The 18,687-nt window shown below is 33.5% G+C and overlaps 4 protein-coding genes and 1 pseudogene across 9 annotated transcripts; 3 read left to right on the top strand and 2 right to left on the bottom strand.

The window, feature by feature from the left end:
* Window positions 1-899: 899 nt before the first annotated feature.
* On the bottom strand, window positions 900-3,610 carry LOC119640947 (selenocysteine-specific elongation factor). Of its 3 annotated transcripts, none has more exons than XM_038039324.1 (4): window positions 3,176-3,610; window positions 2,329-2,627; window positions 1,901-2,269; window positions 900-1,831 (listed from the first exon to the last, which is right to left on the bottom strand). In XM_038039324.1, the coding sequence occupies exons 2-4, from the start codon at window positions 2,597-2,599 to the stop codon at window positions 900-902; spliced, it is 1,572 nt and encodes a 523-aa protein (XP_037895252.1). In that variant the 5' UTR covers window positions 2,600-2,627; window positions 3,176-3,610. The 3 variants fall into 3 exon arrangements, with proteins under 3 accessions (XP_037895252.1, XP_037895253.1, XP_037895251.1); XM_038039325.1 differs by having other exon boundaries at window positions 2,329-2,628; window positions 3,442-3,514; XM_038039323.1 differs by having other exon boundaries at window positions 2,329-3,610.
* A 71-nt stretch (window positions 3,611-3,681) lies between these two features.
* On the top strand, window positions 3,682-4,911 carry LOC119640948 (probable N-acetyltransferase san). Of its 2 annotated transcripts, XM_038039327.1 has the most exons (3): window positions 3,682-3,927; window positions 4,002-4,325; window positions 4,386-4,911. In XM_038039327.1, the coding sequence occupies exons 1-3, from the start codon at window positions 3,920-3,922 to the stop codon at window positions 4,588-4,590; spliced, it is 537 nt and encodes a 178-aa protein (XP_037895255.1). In that variant the 5' UTR covers window positions 3,682-3,919; the 3' UTR covers window positions 4,591-4,911. The 2 variants fall into 2 exon arrangements, with proteins under 2 accessions (XP_037895255.1, XP_037895254.1); XM_038039326.1 differs by lacking the exon at window positions 3,682-3,927 and having other exon boundaries at window positions 3,982-4,325.
* On the bottom strand, window positions 4,906-7,064 carry LOC119640949 (40S ribosomal protein S28). 2 transcript variants are annotated; one of them, XM_038039329.1, is made up of 3 exons: window positions 6,797-7,064; window positions 5,893-6,179; window positions 4,906-5,671 (listed from the first exon to the last, which is right to left on the bottom strand). In XM_038039329.1, the coding sequence occupies exon 2, from the start codon at window positions 6,116-6,118 to the stop codon at window positions 5,921-5,923; it is 198 nt and encodes a 65-aa protein (XP_037895257.1). In that variant the 5' UTR covers window positions 6,119-6,179; window positions 6,797-7,064; the 3' UTR covers window positions 4,906-5,671; window positions 5,893-5,920. The 2 variants fall into 2 exon arrangements, with proteins under 2 accessions (XP_037895257.1, XP_037895256.1); XM_038039328.1 differs by lacking the exon at window positions 6,797-7,064 and having other exon boundaries at window positions 5,893-6,191.
* Window positions 7,065-11,880: 4,816 nt separating this feature from the next.
* LOC119641028 lies at window positions 11,881-12,425 on the top strand (annotated as a pseudogene).
* Window positions 12,426-13,557: 1,132 nt separating this feature from the next.
* LOC119640920 (coiled-coil domain-containing protein 93) lies at window positions 13,558-18,283 on the top strand. 2 transcript variants are annotated; one of them, XM_038039273.1, is made up of 10 exons: window positions 13,558-13,755; window positions 13,835-14,046; window positions 14,108-14,237; window positions 14,308-14,445; window positions 14,503-14,664; window positions 14,774-14,818; window positions 14,882-15,192; window positions 15,248-15,361; window positions 16,122-16,324; window positions 17,778-18,283. In XM_038039273.1, exons 1-10 carry the CDS (start codon window positions 13,669-13,671, stop codon window positions 18,152-18,154), a joined length of 1,779 nt encoding a protein of 592 aa, XP_037895201.1. In that variant the 5' UTR covers window positions 13,558-13,668; the 3' UTR covers window positions 18,155-18,283. The 2 variants fall into 2 exon arrangements, with proteins under 2 accessions (XP_037895201.1, XP_037895202.1); XM_038039274.1 differs by lacking the exon at window positions 14,774-14,818.
* Window positions 18,284-18,687: the final 404 nt, after the last annotated feature.

Genomic DNA, 18,687 nt, shown 5'->3' with positions numbered 1-18,687 from the left:
CTAAGACCACAATTTTTGAGATATTCTAATGAAATTTGGTAGACAGATTTATTTTGCACTACGGACCAACGCTATTGTAATCCACTATTTTTCGACCCCTTCGCAAGCAACGTCTTACTATAAATAGTCGTTATATAAATAATGTAGGGTAGCGTATGGTACGCTGTGACTCACTGTGGAAAGCTTACTTTTTTTTAAGCAGTGCATTAGCCAGAGAAGTGAAACTATAATATATGATTATACACTTTTGAGAATTTATGTTGAATATATCAACTGGCATGGCCAGATCGACTGATCGAGTGATTGCCGCTCTGATCTATGACAAGTAAGGCACGTATAGGTCAGGTATAATAAGAAGTATAAATCAATTTGTTTCGATTTTTTAAGATTGCTATTTGATTGCAAGATACGAACGAAGATCCATTCTCTTGTTACATCGGTCGTACTATGTATAGTATACGTTAGCATTGTAAATAGGCAAACTAATTACTAATTACGTTATTGACATGAAACATATTATTATTATTATTATTATTGTTATAAATTTAGCCAGAGAATAAATTCTAAGACTGAAGTCTTAAAACACTAGCACCTAAGGCTTTTGGCTTTTATTAAAAAGCCTACCGCACTTGACATAAAACATAAAACGTATGTGCGTATGATTTTTTGTGCAAAGATTTTAAGAATTGACTGTTTAACATCAGACTTCAAACTCTAGAAAAGTTTTCAATACTTGTGCTTCCATGTCTAGGAACAAATGTAGCTACTTTTGCAAATGTATTTTTCTTACTCAACAGACAGTATTAAGTCGATTTTAAAACTTCCTGATTCTGAATAGTCTACCAATTATGGATAATATTGCTGTGATTTGTATAATTTCGTGAAAACATTTATTGATATTATTGACATAAACCAGCATTTTTATTAAAAGTATATTTTTTATACTTTAGTATCACTAAAATATTATTTGCTCCGCCTTCTTTTAGGATTTTCAAAGTTTCCCTTTTAAGACACTCCGAAAACGTTATTTTTACCTTTGAAGTCTGGCCAAAAGTACTTGCGATGATGCCCGTCTCACCAGTTGAAAGTTGAACATGTTTTCCAATGAATAGTTCCCGATTGTTATCTTTTCTAAATAAATTTTGTACAATTATTTCTTGAGAATTCACAAGCCTGTGTACGTTTCCTTGTCTTTGTTTGTTTTTAAAAATCCTCCATAGCATTAATTGTTCGTTTAAGTAGTTCGTGGACGAGCTGCACCACTGCATATTACCCCAAAAAGCCAAACGGCAGCAATTGCAATGGGCATCTAAATCCAATTTCGAAGCAATTAGAATTCCATTAGAAATTGCATAGACAGGTCTTTCAAATTCCAATAATGTAAAAACGCTGCATTCATCTTGACTGGGTTGTATTTCTGATGGTCCTATTTCATCAATGTATTCATATTCTTCGTTGATATTGAATTCGCGTTGATTTGTAAGACTTCTAAATAAGATGATTCGTGCCATTACAGTATCATGTCCTACGCTTACATGGAATTTACTTTTAGACTTTAAAGCAAGTTTATAATACTTTACATGTTCGAGTAATATTACGGCAGCATAGACCGCTTGCAAATAGCCAGGCTGACAAAGAACCCCTCTTTCCAATTGTTTAGCATTGAATTGTGTAACACAAACTCCCACCCGGTCACCCATAACAGCACTTTGTACCGGTTTTTTAAACATTTGTAAAGATTTCACCTTACATTGTTCCCCTACGGCAGGCAATTCAATAAAATCATTGATTTTAAGTTGCCCCTGCACAATAGTACCAGTACAAATAGTACCTAACAAAAACGAAATAAAACAAATCGTAAATAGTTTTAAATTAGTTCGAACACAGCTTTTGTAACTACCTTGCCCTCTAATTGAAAAACAATGATCGACATACATTACCAAGGGTTTCTCCGGCAGACGCACCGGTATATGTATTTCGTTTTTCATACCATTCAATAATTCTTGAATTCCCTGCCCATTTTGAGCCGATACACGAAATATTGGAAAATTTTCAGTAAAACTTGCAGCTATTAAAGCCTTTCGTAATTTCTTCTCCAATTTGGTTAAAACAATAGTTTGCTGCTGCGTTTCTACTAAATCAATTTTGTTAATAACAACGATAAGTTTACGCTTCAAAAGTCCTCCTATTACTACACATTCAGCCGTTTGTGTTTGCACACCTTTTTGAACGTCAATTACCAAGAGCATCAAATCAATAATTTGTGCACCTTTAACAAAATTTTATTTTAGTTACATACGAGGCAAATGTGGGAGTTTTAATATTTACCTCCTATTATGGTTCTAATTAGACTAGCGTGCCCTGGACAATCAACAAATGTGAGTTGCAATTGTTTAATTTGCTCGTCTTGCGATTTCAGTTGAGCTGGAGCTTCTAATACGATAGCACTGAAGCCTAAATCCAATGTAATGCCGCGTTCTTTCGATTGAGGATTTTTATCAAAAGCTGCGGTACTGGAAATTGTACTTAAGGCTTTAGCCAATGATGTTTTGCCTGAGTCTACATGACCCAGTAGACCAATATTGATGTTTACAATCATTTTCAGTTAAAATATATTCTAATCATAGCTTATAAACGCAAAATAAAAATAGTAAATAATAAATGTAAAAATATAAATAGTAAAAATAAATGTTCCTCTGCTGTCAGTTAGCAAATCACAAAACAGATGAGTCGCCGAGTTGACTAAAAATTAGATACCTTTGTGCAACGCTTCTAATATTGATAAAATGATAACTGTTCATAATCCTCATCAAACGATACAACGAAACTTACTAAATTGGGGCCAAAAACAGACGGCCTGAAAAGGGCGTCGTTTGGTTTCTCAAAAGATTCCATGATTGAAACGTTGGTTTTTGAAAAGCCAACTCCTTTATCGTAACGTATATAACCAAATATGGAATGTGGCTGTGACGGCAACTTGCAATTAGACACGCTATTGTCAGTACGGGCGACAGTGGTATTGAAGTTTAAGAGGAATATGAATGTCCAGTAGTGCGTGTGTCATCTTATCAAAGTAGGAAACAGTAAGATATTTACACTCCCAAATATTTAAACAAAATACGGAAACACTATGTAATTCGTTAAGTAATTTTAATCATAATTTTGAGGACATTACAAGGAGGCCGATAGCAGGCTGCGATCGGCGGCAAAGCACCGACTATGGTTTAGATAATCCCTTTCGTCGTGGCGGCAATTTATCCCGAAGGGTTGACGACATTGTTAAAATCAGTCAGCTAGTACTTCATTCAAAATTCAAACATTCACATTAACATGTTTAAAATTCTTTTTTACACAAGCACTTATTTGTTTTTGCATACGAAAATTAATGAGAACAAAAATTTCCTTCTTATTAAAAACTTCAAAAAAAAGAAGAACTATTACCAAATGTATTAAATAATAAACAAAATGTTTTACAACTAAGAGAGCAGCTGCTTAGTTGTCAATTTTATTATTTTCGATAAAGTATCGCCAACATTGCCAGATAACCTGGAGTTGTAATTGTAAAACTGTCATCGTTCTTGATCAGTGATTGAGTTGCATTTATTGGATGATAATAATGTTTTCCAATTTTACAGCGCATTACAGCTAACTTAGAAAAATATATTAAAGATCTGTTTGATATTTATATTGTTTACAATTTCTACATATCTATATCTGCATCCATCTGACAACACTGTCTGTCAAGAAGAAGAAGAAACTTAACTTGCCCAAGTCCGCATTTTCTTTGAAGGACAGTAATAATCTGTGTGTGAGTGACTTGTTAAGCAAAGAAACACAGTCGTGATTGAATTTACTTTTTAAAATATTAGTTTAAATTATTCATAAGTTTATTACAATTGGTTGCGGGATATTAAACAAAATGACCAGGTATGCATTACATATTCCTCCTGCAAATTGCATTGCGATTGCCTTTATTTACATATGTTTAAATTATTCTACAGGACCAGCATAGAACTAGGAGATGTTACACCTCACAATATTAAGCAATTAAGAAAATTAAATACTGTCGTATTCCCCGTCTCCTATAACGATAAATTTTACGTTGATGTTTTGGATGCTGGAGAATTGGCAAAGTTAGCCTATTATAATGATATTGTGGTAGGCGCTGTTTGCTGTCGCATTGATACATCCGACAACCAAAGACGTTTATACATTATGACGCTGGGATGTTTATCGCCCTATCGGCGCTTAGGCATAGGAACTGTCATGTTTCAGCATATCCTCAACTATGTAGAAAATGACGGAAATTTTGATAGCATTTTTTTGTAAGTACTTTACAACTATTTATTAAAGTACATTGTAAATAATTTGTGTTTTTGCTATAGACATGTTCAAGTTAACAATGATGGTGCTATTGAGTTTTATAAGAAATTTGGTTTTGAAATTGTTGAAACTAAAAAACATTACTATAAACGCATTGAACCCGCGGATGCACATGTTCTACAAAAAACTTTACGCAAAACATCACTAAACTCGTCGAATCATGTTCATAGTAATGGCCATTTAGAAAAGAAAGATAAAAAAGCTTAATCTGTGCTCACTTTAGAAAATTTAAGAACAAACATGCTTGCTTGTGGATTCTGTTGTCATTGGAGATTTTATATATTATGAAAAATAAAACGTCCTTACACGGACTAAAACGTTAGGACTATAATTGTAAAGAAAACATAAACAATGAACTATAATTTTTTAATTTACTTTATATCGATGGCAGATGAGAGGTATATTAATTTTGTTAAAACGTTTGTATCGTCCAGAAAGAAGCATTAGAGACCCAACAAAGTATATATATTTTTCATCGGCGTCAAGTTTTAAACCAATTTAAGTATGTCCGTCTTTGTAATTTTTGTTGTAAACTCCCTTTTGGTCGCAAAAATGAACCCATCGTCTTCAAATTTGGCAAAACATTTGAAATATTCTCATGCAGCTTGGCATTGAAAAGGGGCCAAACCTGTCGAACGATACGCACGCAGCATCACGTAAACTGAGGACGCCTCTGTTTTTCAAAAGGAATGAAAAATCGTTTTTGTCATTACTAATAAATTATAACAGATAAGGATAGAAAGGTTTGAATGCGTGTTCTATGGGCGATGATGTAGCAATTTTACAAACAAAATCTAATTTATCATGTAGATTTTTGTCTATCGTATAAGCAGTGCCAATAACTTGCGTTTCGCTTTCCTTCTAACGCAACACCTGATCACTGTTTTAATCCCATATACGAGATTTTTATAAATATCTGATCTTCACTCAAATTTTGCTTGGTACCTGAAAATGATATTCGACTTTGAAGGCTATCGAGAATTTCCTGCTTGTATTTACTCATAGCGCACAGAGCGCATGAAATTTACTCAAAACGCATAATATGCATAATATGCAGCTCACAATTCACGGATTTTCTTGCACAAGAAAAATTCTGGTTCCGTAAATGCGCGATACTTCCTGCAATCGGTACGGTGCGGTATGTCGTCAATTCACACGAATAGTTACCACTAAAATATTGCATGTAATGAAATTTCAAGCGTTCAAGTTTTAAGAAGATATCAAATTTATTTGCTGATTGCTTGCGCATTCAAATTGAAAACGAAAAATTATACATAGGTTGAAAAGTCTGTAAGAAAAAAAAACGGAACAAAATTGATTGTTCTGGGTATTTGTGATATTTAGACTATATATTTTTCCATGGACATATAAGTCACAAATCTATTGGCTTAGTCCATCTCTGTTCAATATATATATATATTTTTCCTTGTTTTTGTTTGGTTTGTTGAGTGGAGATAGACTAAGCCAATAGATTTGTGGCTTATATATCCATATTTAGACTATACTCACTTTTACAACAATCGTCAACACATTCCATTTATCGCAATCTTCTTGCTTCGCGCTCTGACTCTAGTAAAGTCAAAATATCACCTTCCCGCACAGGCCCTTTCACATTGCGAATAATTTGACGGTTTTGTTCTCCTATAAATTCTACCTTTACCTGTGTACATTGGCCTTGGGAGCCGGTGCGCCCCAAAACTTTTATAACGCGAGCACAGACAACTGGTTTGTCCATTATTTATCAGCAATTTTTTTGTTATTGACCAAAAATTATCACGTGTGTACAATCCGTTAGCCTACCAGAAGTAAAAGAAATAAACAATAATAAAGTTGCATAGTTTTAACTTATACAGGGCGACAACTATTCATTATATTTTTGCAAGACAGAGTGCATTCAATATTAAGCATATTTTGATGCGCTGCATGTACAAAAATAAGCATTGTAGATTTTTTTTTGAATTCCATTAATAAAAAAGTAGATTTTTTTTGAAATGTAATTGCACACCAGTAACATTTTATTCTCTTCTTATTCAATCAATTGTATTCCTGCATATAAGCGTATCGCTCACCGAATACATTATTTTAGCTCATAATAATTTTCGGGATATATATTATTTCCATATACAAACCAAGTATACAATTCACCTTAAATTATGCACAATGAAGTCAAAATCTCTAGCACCAATAAGAAAAAGCAAAACAACTTAGACCAAAATCCATCCCAAATACGTCGTCTTTGTTTGTAGTATTCTACTAAACTTACAATTTATAGTAAAGCACCCATTAAACGCGATGTTATAGGTTACTTAAGTTTAATTACTACACTTAGACAATATAATTTAGTTTGGTTAGATTATTCTGAATGACTTTTCAGCCTCCTGTGTATGAACACAGTATTAGTTTTGATACTTACCTTAGTTTTTATTGTAGCTGGTTGTGAGGATGCGAATTTTCCCCCGTTCTTTAGAAGAATTCCTACCCGAATTAATAATGCTGTTGTAGACTCAGTGGATCACTCAGGCGTTTTTACCTCCGGTATATTTTCTTCCCTATTCTCTGACTTAAATAAAACTCCTACCATTCCTCATTTTTGTAATCAAATCTCTTATATATTAAAAGTGTGCGTAGTTACATAGATGTCAAAGATTCCGATTGACAAGGCCAATCGCTAATTTAGCCACATTAAGGACAAGTCAGTTCACATATATATTCCCCCAAATTCGGATATCTCTGTATATAAGAAACAGGCGCCCTCATTTGTGAAGTGGCCAAGCAATCTAAATCTACCGATATAGTCCTTGCGTTGGGTGACTTCAACTTGCCTCAAGTCAATTGATTTTACAGTGATAGTTCTGGCTGTTTGATTCCTTCCTCAACATCTGATAAAGCCGTTGTGTTCTTCAATGAATTATTTGATAATAATTTAGTTCAATACAATGGTACCCCTAATTGTAATGGGAGATTTCTTGATCTCTGCTTTGCAAATTTTCCTGAGGTTTGCGTTAATCGTTGTCTTCCGTTTAGTTTACCTGAGGATCCATATCATCCAGCATTGGGTGTTTCCTTTCATTACAAGTATGTTGGTTCGTTGAACCTCTATAACGTTCCAAATTCAAATTTTTCATATCAACGTTATGATTTTCATAAAATCAATGTTTCCATACTAAAATCTCATCTTTCTCATTTTGTGCTCGATTTCTCAGAGGGAAGCATTGATAGCTTACTGTCGTCGTTCTACAATGTATTAAATCAAGCTATTTCTGCATCCGTTCCGATCAAGCAGTCCCGTCCTCGAAGTAAGGATCCCCCGTGGTTTAATAAGACAATTAAATACTACAAGAATAGGAAAAACAAGTTGTTCAAAAAATTTTCGAAAAGTGGTTCTTCTTTCGACTATTTCGCTTACTCTGTTGCAAGGCATAAATTTAATTCCCTCAACCGCCAATACTACTGCAGATACCTTCAGTTTGTTAAATCCTCCTTGTTTGCTAACCCTAAATACTTTTTTAAGTTCGTTAATTCCAAAAGAAAAATCTCCATAAACCCGTCGTTTGTGTCTTTTAATGGCTCCGAGTCCTCGGATGATTTTGAATCCTCAAATCTCTTTGCGGAATACTTCCGACAGAACTTTTCAACTGCCAATTTTGATTTATCGGAAAATTATCCATATTCGATTTCTAATTCGGTTTCAATTCCTAACTTTGTTATATCGGAAAATGACGTTTTTGAAGGATTGAACTCTCTGAAATATAATTGCTCGCCTGGACCCGATGGCATCCCCTCATGTGTACTTATATCTTGTGCTGGCGAGCTTTGTGATGTTATCTCAAAGATTTTTAATAAGTCTTTGAATTTAGGTGTTTTCCCTTTGTGTTGGAAGACTTCTTTCCTTATTCCTATTCACAAAAGTGGTAGTAGGCAACTTGTAGAGAACTACAGAGGCATCGCCAAGTTGAGTGTCTTACCTAAACTGTTCGAGCGAATTGTGGCTCAGCATATAGCCTTTTCCATGAAATTGTATATTTCTCCTTTCCAGCATGGTTTTCGAAAGGGAAGATCTACGGTGACCAATCTGTTGGAGTTTACTTCTCATGTTTTCAAGGCTTTTTCTAGTGGTTTTCGCACTGATGTCATTTACACTGACTTTAGCAAGGCGTTTGATATGGTTAATCATAGACTTCTTAGATTTAAAATCCAGACCTCTGGCTTTCCTCTCTTCTTAGTTGAATGGTTAAGCTCTTATCTGTATGGTAGATCATTCAGGGTTTTGTTTAACCTCATTACCTCGGATGAATTTCCCGTGACGTCTGGCGTACCTCAAGGTAGCCACTTGGGTCCTATTTTATTTAATCTTTACATCAATGATTTGCCCTCCGTGATTAAATTCAGTAAGATTTTAATGTATGCTGATGATGTGAAACTGTTTACTTCTTTTTCCGTAGAATCGCAATCACATCATCTTCAAAGTGATTTGAACAATTTGGTTGCATGGTGCTCCCTCAATCTTCTGAAGCTAAATCTAAATAAATGTAAGAAGCTTTCTTTCTTAAGAAGGAAGTCGTTTAGTACCCAATACTTCATTGATTCGCACAGGTTGGAAGACGTCGATTCGTTCATTGATTTAGGCGTTCGATTATAGGTTACGTTTCAATTTGCATATTGAGTCCTCGTTAAGCAAAGCTAGGTCCGCTCTTGGTTTTATAAAGAGGTGGTCCAAAGAGCTTGATGATCCTTATATTACTAAAAGGCTTTACACGTGTTTGGTTAGACCTATTCTTGAGTATGCCTCTGTTGTGTGGTCTCCTTCATATAGATGCTACGTTGGTTCAATTGAATCTATACAAAAGCAATTCTTGCTGTTTGCACTTAGGAATTTGGGTTGGGACCCGATTTCCCCTCTTCCACCCTATGAAGATAGGTTGCTTCTGTTATCCTTACCGTCACTCGAGAAACGTAGATTTGTTCTTGGGGTTTCCTTCCTAATCAAATTAATAAATGGTGCAATTGATTCGCCCGCATTACTTCGTGAGATTTGCTTTAATGTCCCTAATCGCTTCTCTAGGTACTTTATGTTGATAAAGCTTAGTCAATGCAAATATAACTTTGAACTGTTTAACCCGCTCAGAGTTGTTTGCAAGAACCTAAATGATGTCTATCATCTATTCTCATTAACGGACTCTTTAAAGTCCATTAAAGCAATATTGCTCAACAAGCGCGATTTACCTATGTCGTACTTAAACTGATTTAACCTTAGATTTTGTCATTATGAGTCGAAAATTAATTTGTTGTTAACAATTATCGGTTGCCAAGCTTATGCATGTTTGCGATGGCTTAGGGGTTCACTTGCAATTTGGTCCTGTATCGGTTGTGGGCGTGGCTCTATGCTAATTGTGTACATGCTTTTTTTTTTTTTTCTTTTTTTTTCCTCCTTATTTGTTTTATTGTACTTATACTAAGTTTTATTATTAAATAATTTTAAGATTTACTTTAGAGTCATTTGAACTCGACTGCCATTTTGTTTTAGTTGAGTTTCTTGTATAAGTGGAATAAATAAATAAATAAATAAAAAATAAAATAAAATAAAAAATAAAATAAAATATATGCGGTATTCGCACGTCCCTTCGTACGGCGGCACCTTATTGGCTAGTCTCGTACAAGCGATTTTAAGTCTGCCATTTTTAAATAACGTTAAATATCGAATAATGTAAATAACTACACAACTATATTTAAGTATTATACGGATATAGTATATAGGTAGAACAATGACCTACATAACTATATAATTACACCAGCGTGATATAAAAAATATTCTACTATATATAGATAAAATATAAAAACATACTAATATAGGCAGATAGAATGGGTATTTTAAATTACGTGTAGGACCAAAACGAACTATGTGACTTTCTTTTTTACATGCTACAGAAAATCAGTCTGATCTTGACTTCATTTCACGGATGGTGTTGACACCAAATATGTTGTAGTGACAATGACGTCCTGCACAACGATGCAAATTAAACGTGATAAAAATCGTAGATACTGCGCTGCTACTTTAGCTGGCATAAATTATGATCAAAATAATCTTGAGGCTGTCTACGGTCAATGTAGTTGGGCACGGAAATTTCTAACTGATAAATTAAAGGCGTTCTTAATACCTTTATTTTATTTATATATTGTCTATATATTTTGTAAATAAAGTTACGAAATATGGACTTAAAGGCCGCCGGATAACTTAGATCACATGCTCGCTGATATTGAAAACTTTATCGCACTTGAATTTTCAACCCGCAATATTTGTGTTGTTAGCCACAATCCTTTGCATGCGATTTAGTAAGTTTACTTAGAAACAGTGCAACAACAAAGCAATAACAAAACTATAATATTTTTATAGTCTGCTATAAATCAAGATCACCTCACATTCCATTTCATTCATTCGGTTTAGAGCAAAGATCAAATACATCTAAACAACTTTTTATTTACAAAAAACAAATTGACACAGTAGATTTCCTTTCTCATAAGTTTCGTTCATAAGTTTAAGAATAATTGTCTAATTAACTTTTGAATTTCTCGTTTTAAGAAGGCGTGTATACGAATATATTTGCATCCAACAACGGCACTCGAATTTCATAGAAACTGGGTTTATTGCAGACACATGATTTTTCAACTAAATTGTGTTGCATGCGAGAAGCTTTCTACTAGGATGTCTTTTCTGCACTTGACTTAAGTCGAGGCTCTGTAATCGATAATTTGACGTCTTAGTTAGTCCATAAATTCACTTTTCGGTTGTGCACATTGTTCTTCGAAACCGGTATATATGATTTAATGACAAGCCCTTATATATGTTGGATTCAGTTTTCACCACGAAACATTGGAACTTATATCTTTTTAGCATATAATGATTCAAGTTGCATACGAAAGCTTATATGATAAGAATGTGAAAAAATTGACCAACCGATTCAAATTTCTCAAACAAATTTAGGATGCCGAAATACTATTACTAAGCGATTTTTGTCGCGAAATTCTAAAAATTACACTATTTTTTCATGTAACGACTTATCAAAACAAGGCGTTATATTAGGAGTGTGCGAAAAAGTGGCCCGTTCTAATCCATTTTCAGTAGCGATTGTCAAAAATTGCGAAATACATTGAACACAAAGATACATGCAAGATACAGACGCACAGACAAGCTTTGATGCATTCAGAAATGATTCAGAAAATGGTTCTGAATCGATCAATATGTTCCGGAGTCAAAACTTTGCACCTTCATATGTCGAATCGTATTTATATATTTTCTTTGTTAATACTATTTTTTTTACACAATGTTACCATATGATCGGTTTTGAAAAAATTAAATAGAAAGTCTCGCCTTTCATTTGAAAGAGTTCGCTGAGTATTTAAATGAATAAAAATAGTATAGCTACAGCTGATTTAATTGTTAAGTCATTGCTTCAAATTATTAAAGAAATTACTGTAATAAACTGTGATAACTGGAACGAAATGACTAGGTCGAGTCGCATCATTAGCTCATTGTGCAATAAACTTAATTTGAAAAGAATTTTTTTTTCTCACAGATCCCGCATAGAATTAGGAGATGTTACTCCTCACAATATTAAATTGTTAAAAAAATTGAACACTGTCATCTTTCCCATCACCTATAACGATAACGATGCCTTATATGCTGGCGAATTGACACAACAGAAAACAAGAGGCGTTTATACATTATGACACTTGGATGTTTACTGCCCTATCGACGGTTAGGTATAGGAACTGTAATGTTTCTATATATTCTCAACTATGTAGAAAATGACGGAAATTTTGATAGCATTTTCTTGTAAGTATTTTATAATTATTTACCCAAGTATCTTGTAAATAATTCGTGTTATTGTTGCAGACATGTTCAAATTAATAACGATGGCGCTTTAGATTTCTATAAGAAATTTGGTTTTGCAATTGTTGAAACTCATAAACATTATTACAAATGCATTGAGTCAACAGATGCATTTGTCCTAGAGAAAATGGTTACAAATGACAAGAAAACTTAATAAATACTCACCTCTTTAATATACAAATCTTTTGCTGTAGAAATAAAAATTGTGTTTATAAACGTGGACTGAAACTTTAGAATTGTCTTCAAATACAACTGCAATTTTCGTAATTATCACCCGATCAAAATCATTAACCGAATACAAAATATAAGAAAATCAGAGTACAAAGTAAAGAGACATACAGAGAGACAGGAGGAGAAGGATAGTAATTAAACTGAATAGATCATTGAAAAAATAATAAAAAAATTTTATGAACGTATTGTTACAGGCGTCTATGCGTTCTTCTTTTTTACTAAAAATGCGCTCTTTTCTTTTCAGAAAAGTATCGAAATTAAAACACAAGCAAGCTTTTATAAACACGGTATGGCGAGAAGTTGTACTGAGTACTGAGTTCTTGGTCAGCAAACGTGTAATACCGATCGGATTGTGCCGGCTATCTGTCATTTCTCTTCATACAAGTATTCCTGTCACGATTTATCGAAATAAGGCCGTTTATAAGAAGTGATTGCAAAGGTGGTTCGATGCGAACCATTTTCAATAGTGTGCCTCCTCGGACCAAAATACTTTCCCGTACTAAATTTCTTCAAAATTGTTACCTGTAGTTGAACACAAGAAAACTAGACAGACAGACGGACAGACAAGCTGAGATCAAGGTTAAAAGTGATTGAGTCTACAGATGCAGCGAATGGTTGGTCTATCTTAAGTCCCAGGCGTCGTAAACTTAAGGTATAAAAATCAGATAATGCTATAAGTACAATAAGTCTATACTCGAATTTTGATTTAACATTCCAATCAAGAAATGTAGCAAGAAACTAAGCACTTTCGATCGTTGACCACCTTCATAGAGAACTCTCGCATAGAGAATCATACACAACACATTTAGTTAAATTATTGCCATTGGGTTTAGTGTTGGTAGGTTTATTCGCTGGACGCTACAAGTTCTTTTTGGTAGTCAAATTTCACTTTGTTAAAAAATTTACATCTTCTAAAGCAAATCGCGCCATTATTTATGAAGCTTAAAGTTGCAGAAAAACACTGCTATTATTTTGAAAACCATTGTAAACCTCTGTTCAAAGTGCTAACAGCTGATGGTATTGTTGAGGCAAAATAGAGAGAATGAGAATATTATAATAATAAACTTTTCTATAAAAAGCGGTTTCTCGTAGAAGAACACAATACTAATTAAGTTATTTTAAATAACTTAATTTTAATTTAACAGATTAAAACCGCATGCAAAAAAATGGCAAATCGCGAAATATTCTCGAAGCTCATCAAATCAAATGTTAAATTATCCACGCGTTACGATGCTGAAGGCCGGGAAGTGCAGGTATCTTTAGTGAATTTAGTGCATTGGCAAAGTCTTCCCCATTTTTAGTGATCGTAATTCATTTCTTAATTCATTTCAGGTGGAGAGACGGGAAGATTCCGATGCCACAATCAAAGAACAAGAGACTTTTGATATTTTGATAAAAGCGGGTTATTATAGAGCGTGTATAAAAGGACTCTCGGCTTTTGATAAAGTGGTAGGCGGTATGACTTGGTGCATCGAATGCATGTGTGATTATGATATTGATATAGACTTATTATTCCACGAAAATCTAACAATTGGTCAAAAGATGTGAGTTCATTGAGTTTGATTATAATAAAACCAAGTTACAATGTCTTCATGGCCATTGCAGAGCTTTGGTTGAAAAAATAGTAGCCGTGCTGCCCCAAATGAAGTGTCCTTATCACATTGAGCCTCATCAAATACAGGGTTTAGAATTTTTGTGTATACACCCAGTTATACAATGGCTGGTTAAGAAATCGGTAATGAAAATGAAATCTTTCGACAATGGAAATTATTTTTTATTTTTTCTTCTTTTTTTTTTTGCTGTAGGTAGAGAATAGAGAGGAAAGGAATTTGCGTTTAAAAAAATTTGCCGTTGGTCAATTTCACAATCATTATCAGTACAAAAGTGACAAAAAGAATTTGGAAAAGATGCGAATTGCTTCTAATTACATTAAAAGGATACAAGTATTTGATCGTTTTGTGTTTGCTTTTTTGAAAAAATAGTCTCACAATTATTTTCAGCAAATTTACACTCCAATTAGACATTACCAGTGCAAGGACTTTTCCATCGAAGACGAGAAAACGCGTGTTCAAATGACGCTTTTGGAATATGATGGGACTTTGGCCAATCACGTCAGCGAGGAAAATTCTGCAAATGATGAAAATATATCTTCAAGTCAGGAAGTAAATTTCTAAAATCATATATATCTCTTGTAAATATCTTTGGTTTTTTTTTTTCTTAATTTTTTGGGCTCACCTTGAGTTTTTTTTTTTCCGTTACGTTCTCTTGCAGCTTAAATGTGAAAAATTATTAAAAAATCTTTTTTTAATTAATGAGGTATATATGTCTTATTATTGGCGTTAATGTATCGATCCAGCTTTTTCAATATTCTATTTCTAGGAAGATCAGAATCGATTCTCACAAAAGCTAGATACAACGTTGCGTACAGCTCTTAAGAAACATTATCGAGAATTTCAGCAAGAAATGCAAATCGATGCGAAAGAGTTGACAGAACAAAATCAACTGGCAGCATTAGAGACCGTGAAGTCGGCATTGCAACGCAAAGTTGAACGCAATCAGGCGGACTTGCAAGACTTATTACAATCGTTACAAGAGCAGGAAAAATTAGCGGAAAAGGATGTGGCACAACAAAAAAAGTTGGAAGCACAAATTGAAGAGTACAAAAACGTGGAAGCAGGAGTCAAAACCGAGTAGGTTTTTTAATGTTTTCAAAAGTTTGGTCCTTACAGCTTCGCATAATTCCAGATTAGTAAGTGAGGTGCAAACACTATTAACACAACATGATGATTTGAAAAAGGAAGAGTCCGAATTCAAGGAGCATTGCCGCAAAGATTTAGCTGAACTGCAACAACAAATTGAGTAAGCATATAAATTTGAGTAGCATATAAATTTGAAAATATTTTTAACTTTAATTTAATGATTTAAATCTTGCGTAAGAATTTTATAGAGAACGTTCCTTTTCGTTATTATGTCTTCCCTTGGAGAATATCCTTATAGTGATTGTACTTTCCTCTTAGGAGAAATTTCAGAAGTTGTTTATAAAATTCTTCGCTATTGACGTTTCCTCTCCAGTTTTACTGTAGTACTGGTATTTCTACCATTGGAAAACAGACAAATGTGTATTATCGCTCCAGCGCAATCGCAATATTTTTTTTATTAGCTTTATTAGCCTATTAGCTTCAGAACTTTATGAAGAACGTTTTTTCACTGACATTGACGTTTTATAATGATTTCTTGTTACAATGTGTTTTTTTTTTTTGGTTTATGTCCATACCTACTGTTAAAGTAAATAACTCTCCCATCAAATCACCAACGCGATAGCCAAGTAAGATAGAATAAATTGCAACTTTTTCCGAAAACCATCTCTATCTTTGCTTTATGAATACAAAAAAGGGGTTTTGTAAGGGAACAATAAAAATGTAACTTGTAACCGTAAATCTGTTCCACAATTGAATGTAGGAATCGCTCTTTGCCTTTACTTGAAAATATATCTTAGTACTTAACCAAACAAGTAGCGCTATACTTTTATGAAGGGATTTCTTTTTATTATTATTTTACTCTTAATAGTTATCTTGATTATAACCTCATGTATAAATTTCCTTTTAATGTTTATTTATAGAGAATTGGAAGCGTTTACATGCCAAAGTCCTGAAGAGCGGGAAGCAGCGATATTCGCAGAAAAGGAACGTATTAGAACATTGAAACTACAGTTGGCAAAACGTAATCGTGGTATTGTGGCTATACAGCGACAACTCGATAATATACCTGATCGTACTGAATTGGCTCAATATCAACGCCGATTTCATGAATTGTACAATGAAAGTAAGTGATTTCCTTTAGTACTTTTCCGATTCAGTTTATAATCATAATTCTTGCGTAATGTGTGCATAACTGATTTTATAGGTAAGGATTGTCGATTTTTTGTGGACTTCACTCTGACAATGGGTTTGTTGTTGAGCCCAACAAGTACGTGAGGCGCTATTTATATTTTGAGCTTATTTATGGAAAAACATTAAATGCCATGCTCTATTTTTTCCTAAAATACTCTCCTTTATGTCCTATGTACTTTTGCATACGATCAAATTATTTTTCATAGCTTTTTTTCAAAACATGTTTATTGAACGCATGAAACGTTGCTGCTGGCGGCGCAAATTTTTTGATTTTTTTAATTAGGCGGGTAAAAAAAGGATGTTTAAGAATTTGCATTGTCATGGTGAAGAACGATACTTATTTAACCGAAGACTTCCAGCAAACAAATGGTTGTGCAGCATTCATAATTGATCGTTGTACGTTCCTCTAAAGGCACTTTTGCTACATGACTAAATATTCCAAAAAAAACAAAAGAAAATTTGTATGAATGTGCCTCGAGCATGAGTAAGTGTTGTGCGATTTGGTCGAAGGGAATAGAGTCGAGTGATGCTTACTTCCTGGTTCCCAAGTGTCCCTGATTCGTTTTCTTAGAACACTTATCTAGTACAGTAGTAGTTTTTAAGTACCATCATTGCACTTCTTAAGCTTTGGCTTGTACCAATCGACACGAGCATTTTTTCGGGATTTTGTCAAATTACGTTAGATCCAATGAAAAAACTGTCTGGTAATGGCGAAACTAACGCCTGAGGCTGCTTCCATCTCACAGAATCTATATTTGCTAAAACGACCTTCACACCTTTGGTGGTGAAAGAACTGCAGCCATTATTTCATTCCTTACAAACACATTTTCTATGTTCCTTTGCTTGAAGATACTTGACCGAACACAGCAAAAGGCAGTTGCTCATAGGCGGCAAAAGTATGTCAAAAGCATTAGATACATTTGAGTATCGGCGTAATGTGTTTATCTTTTTTACAATCAACTAAACAAGAATAATAGATGGGAAGTTGGAATAAAATCTCGCATCATTTGGAATATTATCTTTTAAATTTATAAAATTATTTTAACACTTATTCTGAATAAAATGTAACTTTTTCATAGGAGTACTGCATTCTTCTGTGCATTCTTCTATGAAAATGTATAGTTTAATCAGAGAACGACTTGGGGATTATTGAAAACGAAAAATTAATGATTAAAGAATTTATAATTTGAAAAATAATAAATTTTTTTATAAAATATGCAAAAAAAATTTCTTATCAAAGATCGGAGTGAACTATTTAGGCGTCATCTTTGTTTAGACAAAATTTTGTTATTACATATAAACAGCATTTTAATTAATTCTCTTTGTTTTTGTTTCTCATTCGTCGTGCATTGAAATTTTCATGAATTAAAAATGAATTAATGTAGTGAGCGTTAAGCATTTGGAGACAAAACAGTATTACACGTTTTACAATACACTTAACGATAAAAAACGTTATATGGAAAAAGAACTATCATTGCTAAATTCCATATGTGAAGCCTACAATGAGGGTATGATGAGCTCACACGGCCGTGAAGAATTTATTAAACAATTTGAAACAATTGTACATGGAGTCAAACAGACGGAAACGAAAGTTCGTGCTAAATATAATGAAGAGAAGAGACGACGTGATATGCTTACCGAAGAATTGCAAGGTCTAATCGAGTTACAACGTCAATATGCGACCGCTGTTAAACAACTAACTAGAGAATGTCAACGGTGCGAACAATTGCAGCAACATCTCAAATCCATACGTAAAAAATAATTCGACGTTAATTTGTATTTTTAGTGACACATTTTTTTTATTAATCGCTTAAGCACAAAGTTAAAAGCTATATACTTATACTGTAGATCAAGTAGCGTCAACCCTGAGAGAAGCCGGGTTCTCGTTTTTAAATCAGATAAGTTATGTTCATTTTAAGTTAAAGTTAAAAATACCTTTTCTTTATAATGACATATTTTTAATGATTAACTCGCATTAAGTCTTTCCGTCCTATAGACTGGGCATACCTTTTATTACGGTAAGACCACTTTTAAAAAGCAATACATTTTATACTCTTTTATTTCTTAAGTTTATATTTATAGTTAATTTATCTGATATTTAAATGTGTCTTTATATATTTATTGCTTTTGTTTTCAAGAATTTCTGACCGTTTTTGAATTTGTTTACTTTCTTTTTTTTTTGTGAAAAGTTATTTTTTCTTTTTTTCTGTTAATTCGTTTTAACTATCATAAGTTTAAAAACTTTCTTTGAGAAATTTCGGATGCCATGTCTAGGAAGTTAAATACATTTAATAT

This window comes from Glossina fuscipes, unplaced genomic scaffold, assembly GCF_014805625.2.
Source record: "Glossina fuscipes isolate IAEA_lab_2018 unplaced genomic scaffold, Yale_Gfus_2 133, whole genome shotgun sequence".
Classification (NCBI taxonomy): domain Eukaryota; kingdom Metazoa; phylum Arthropoda; class Insecta; order Diptera; family Glossinidae; genus Glossina; species Glossina fuscipes.
This window is presented reverse-complemented; position numbering and strand designations above follow the sequence as displayed.

Coding starts and splice junctions, on each gene's coding strand:
- LOC119640920 (XM_038039273.1), top strand. CDS start 13,669: ATGGCAAATCGCGAAATATTCTCGAAGCTCATCAAATCAAATGTTAAA. Junction 14,238..14,307: donor AATGGCTGGTTAAGAAATCG/GTAATGAAAATG, acceptor TTTTTGCTGTAG/GTAGAGAATAGAGAGGAAAG. Junction 16,325..17,777: donor TCATGAATTGTACAATGAAA/GTAAGTGATTTC, acceptor GAATTAATGTAG/TGAGCGTTAAGCATTTGGAG.
- LOC119640947 (XM_038039323.1), bottom strand. CDS start 2,599: ATGATTGTAAACATCAATATTGGTCTACTGGGTCATGTAGACTCAGGC. Junction 2,270..2,328: donor AATTAGAACCATAATAGGAG/GTAAATATTAAA, acceptor ATTTTGTTAAAG/GTGCACAAATTATTGATTTG. Junction 1,832..1,900: donor TTTTTCAATTAGAGGGCAAG/GTAGTTACAAAA, acceptor CGTTTTTGTTAG/GTACTATTTGTACTGGTACT.
- LOC119640948 (XM_038039326.1), top strand. CDS start 3,982: ATGTTTAAATTATTCTACAGGACCAGCATAGAACTAGGAGATGTTACA. Junction 4,326..4,385: donor AATTTTGATAGCATTTTTTT/GTAAGTACTTTA, acceptor TTTTTGCTATAG/ACATGTTCAAGTTAACAATG.
- LOC119640949 (XM_038039329.1), bottom strand. CDS start 6,118: ATGGACAAACCAGTTGTCTGTGCTCGCGTTATAAAAGTTTTGGGGCGC.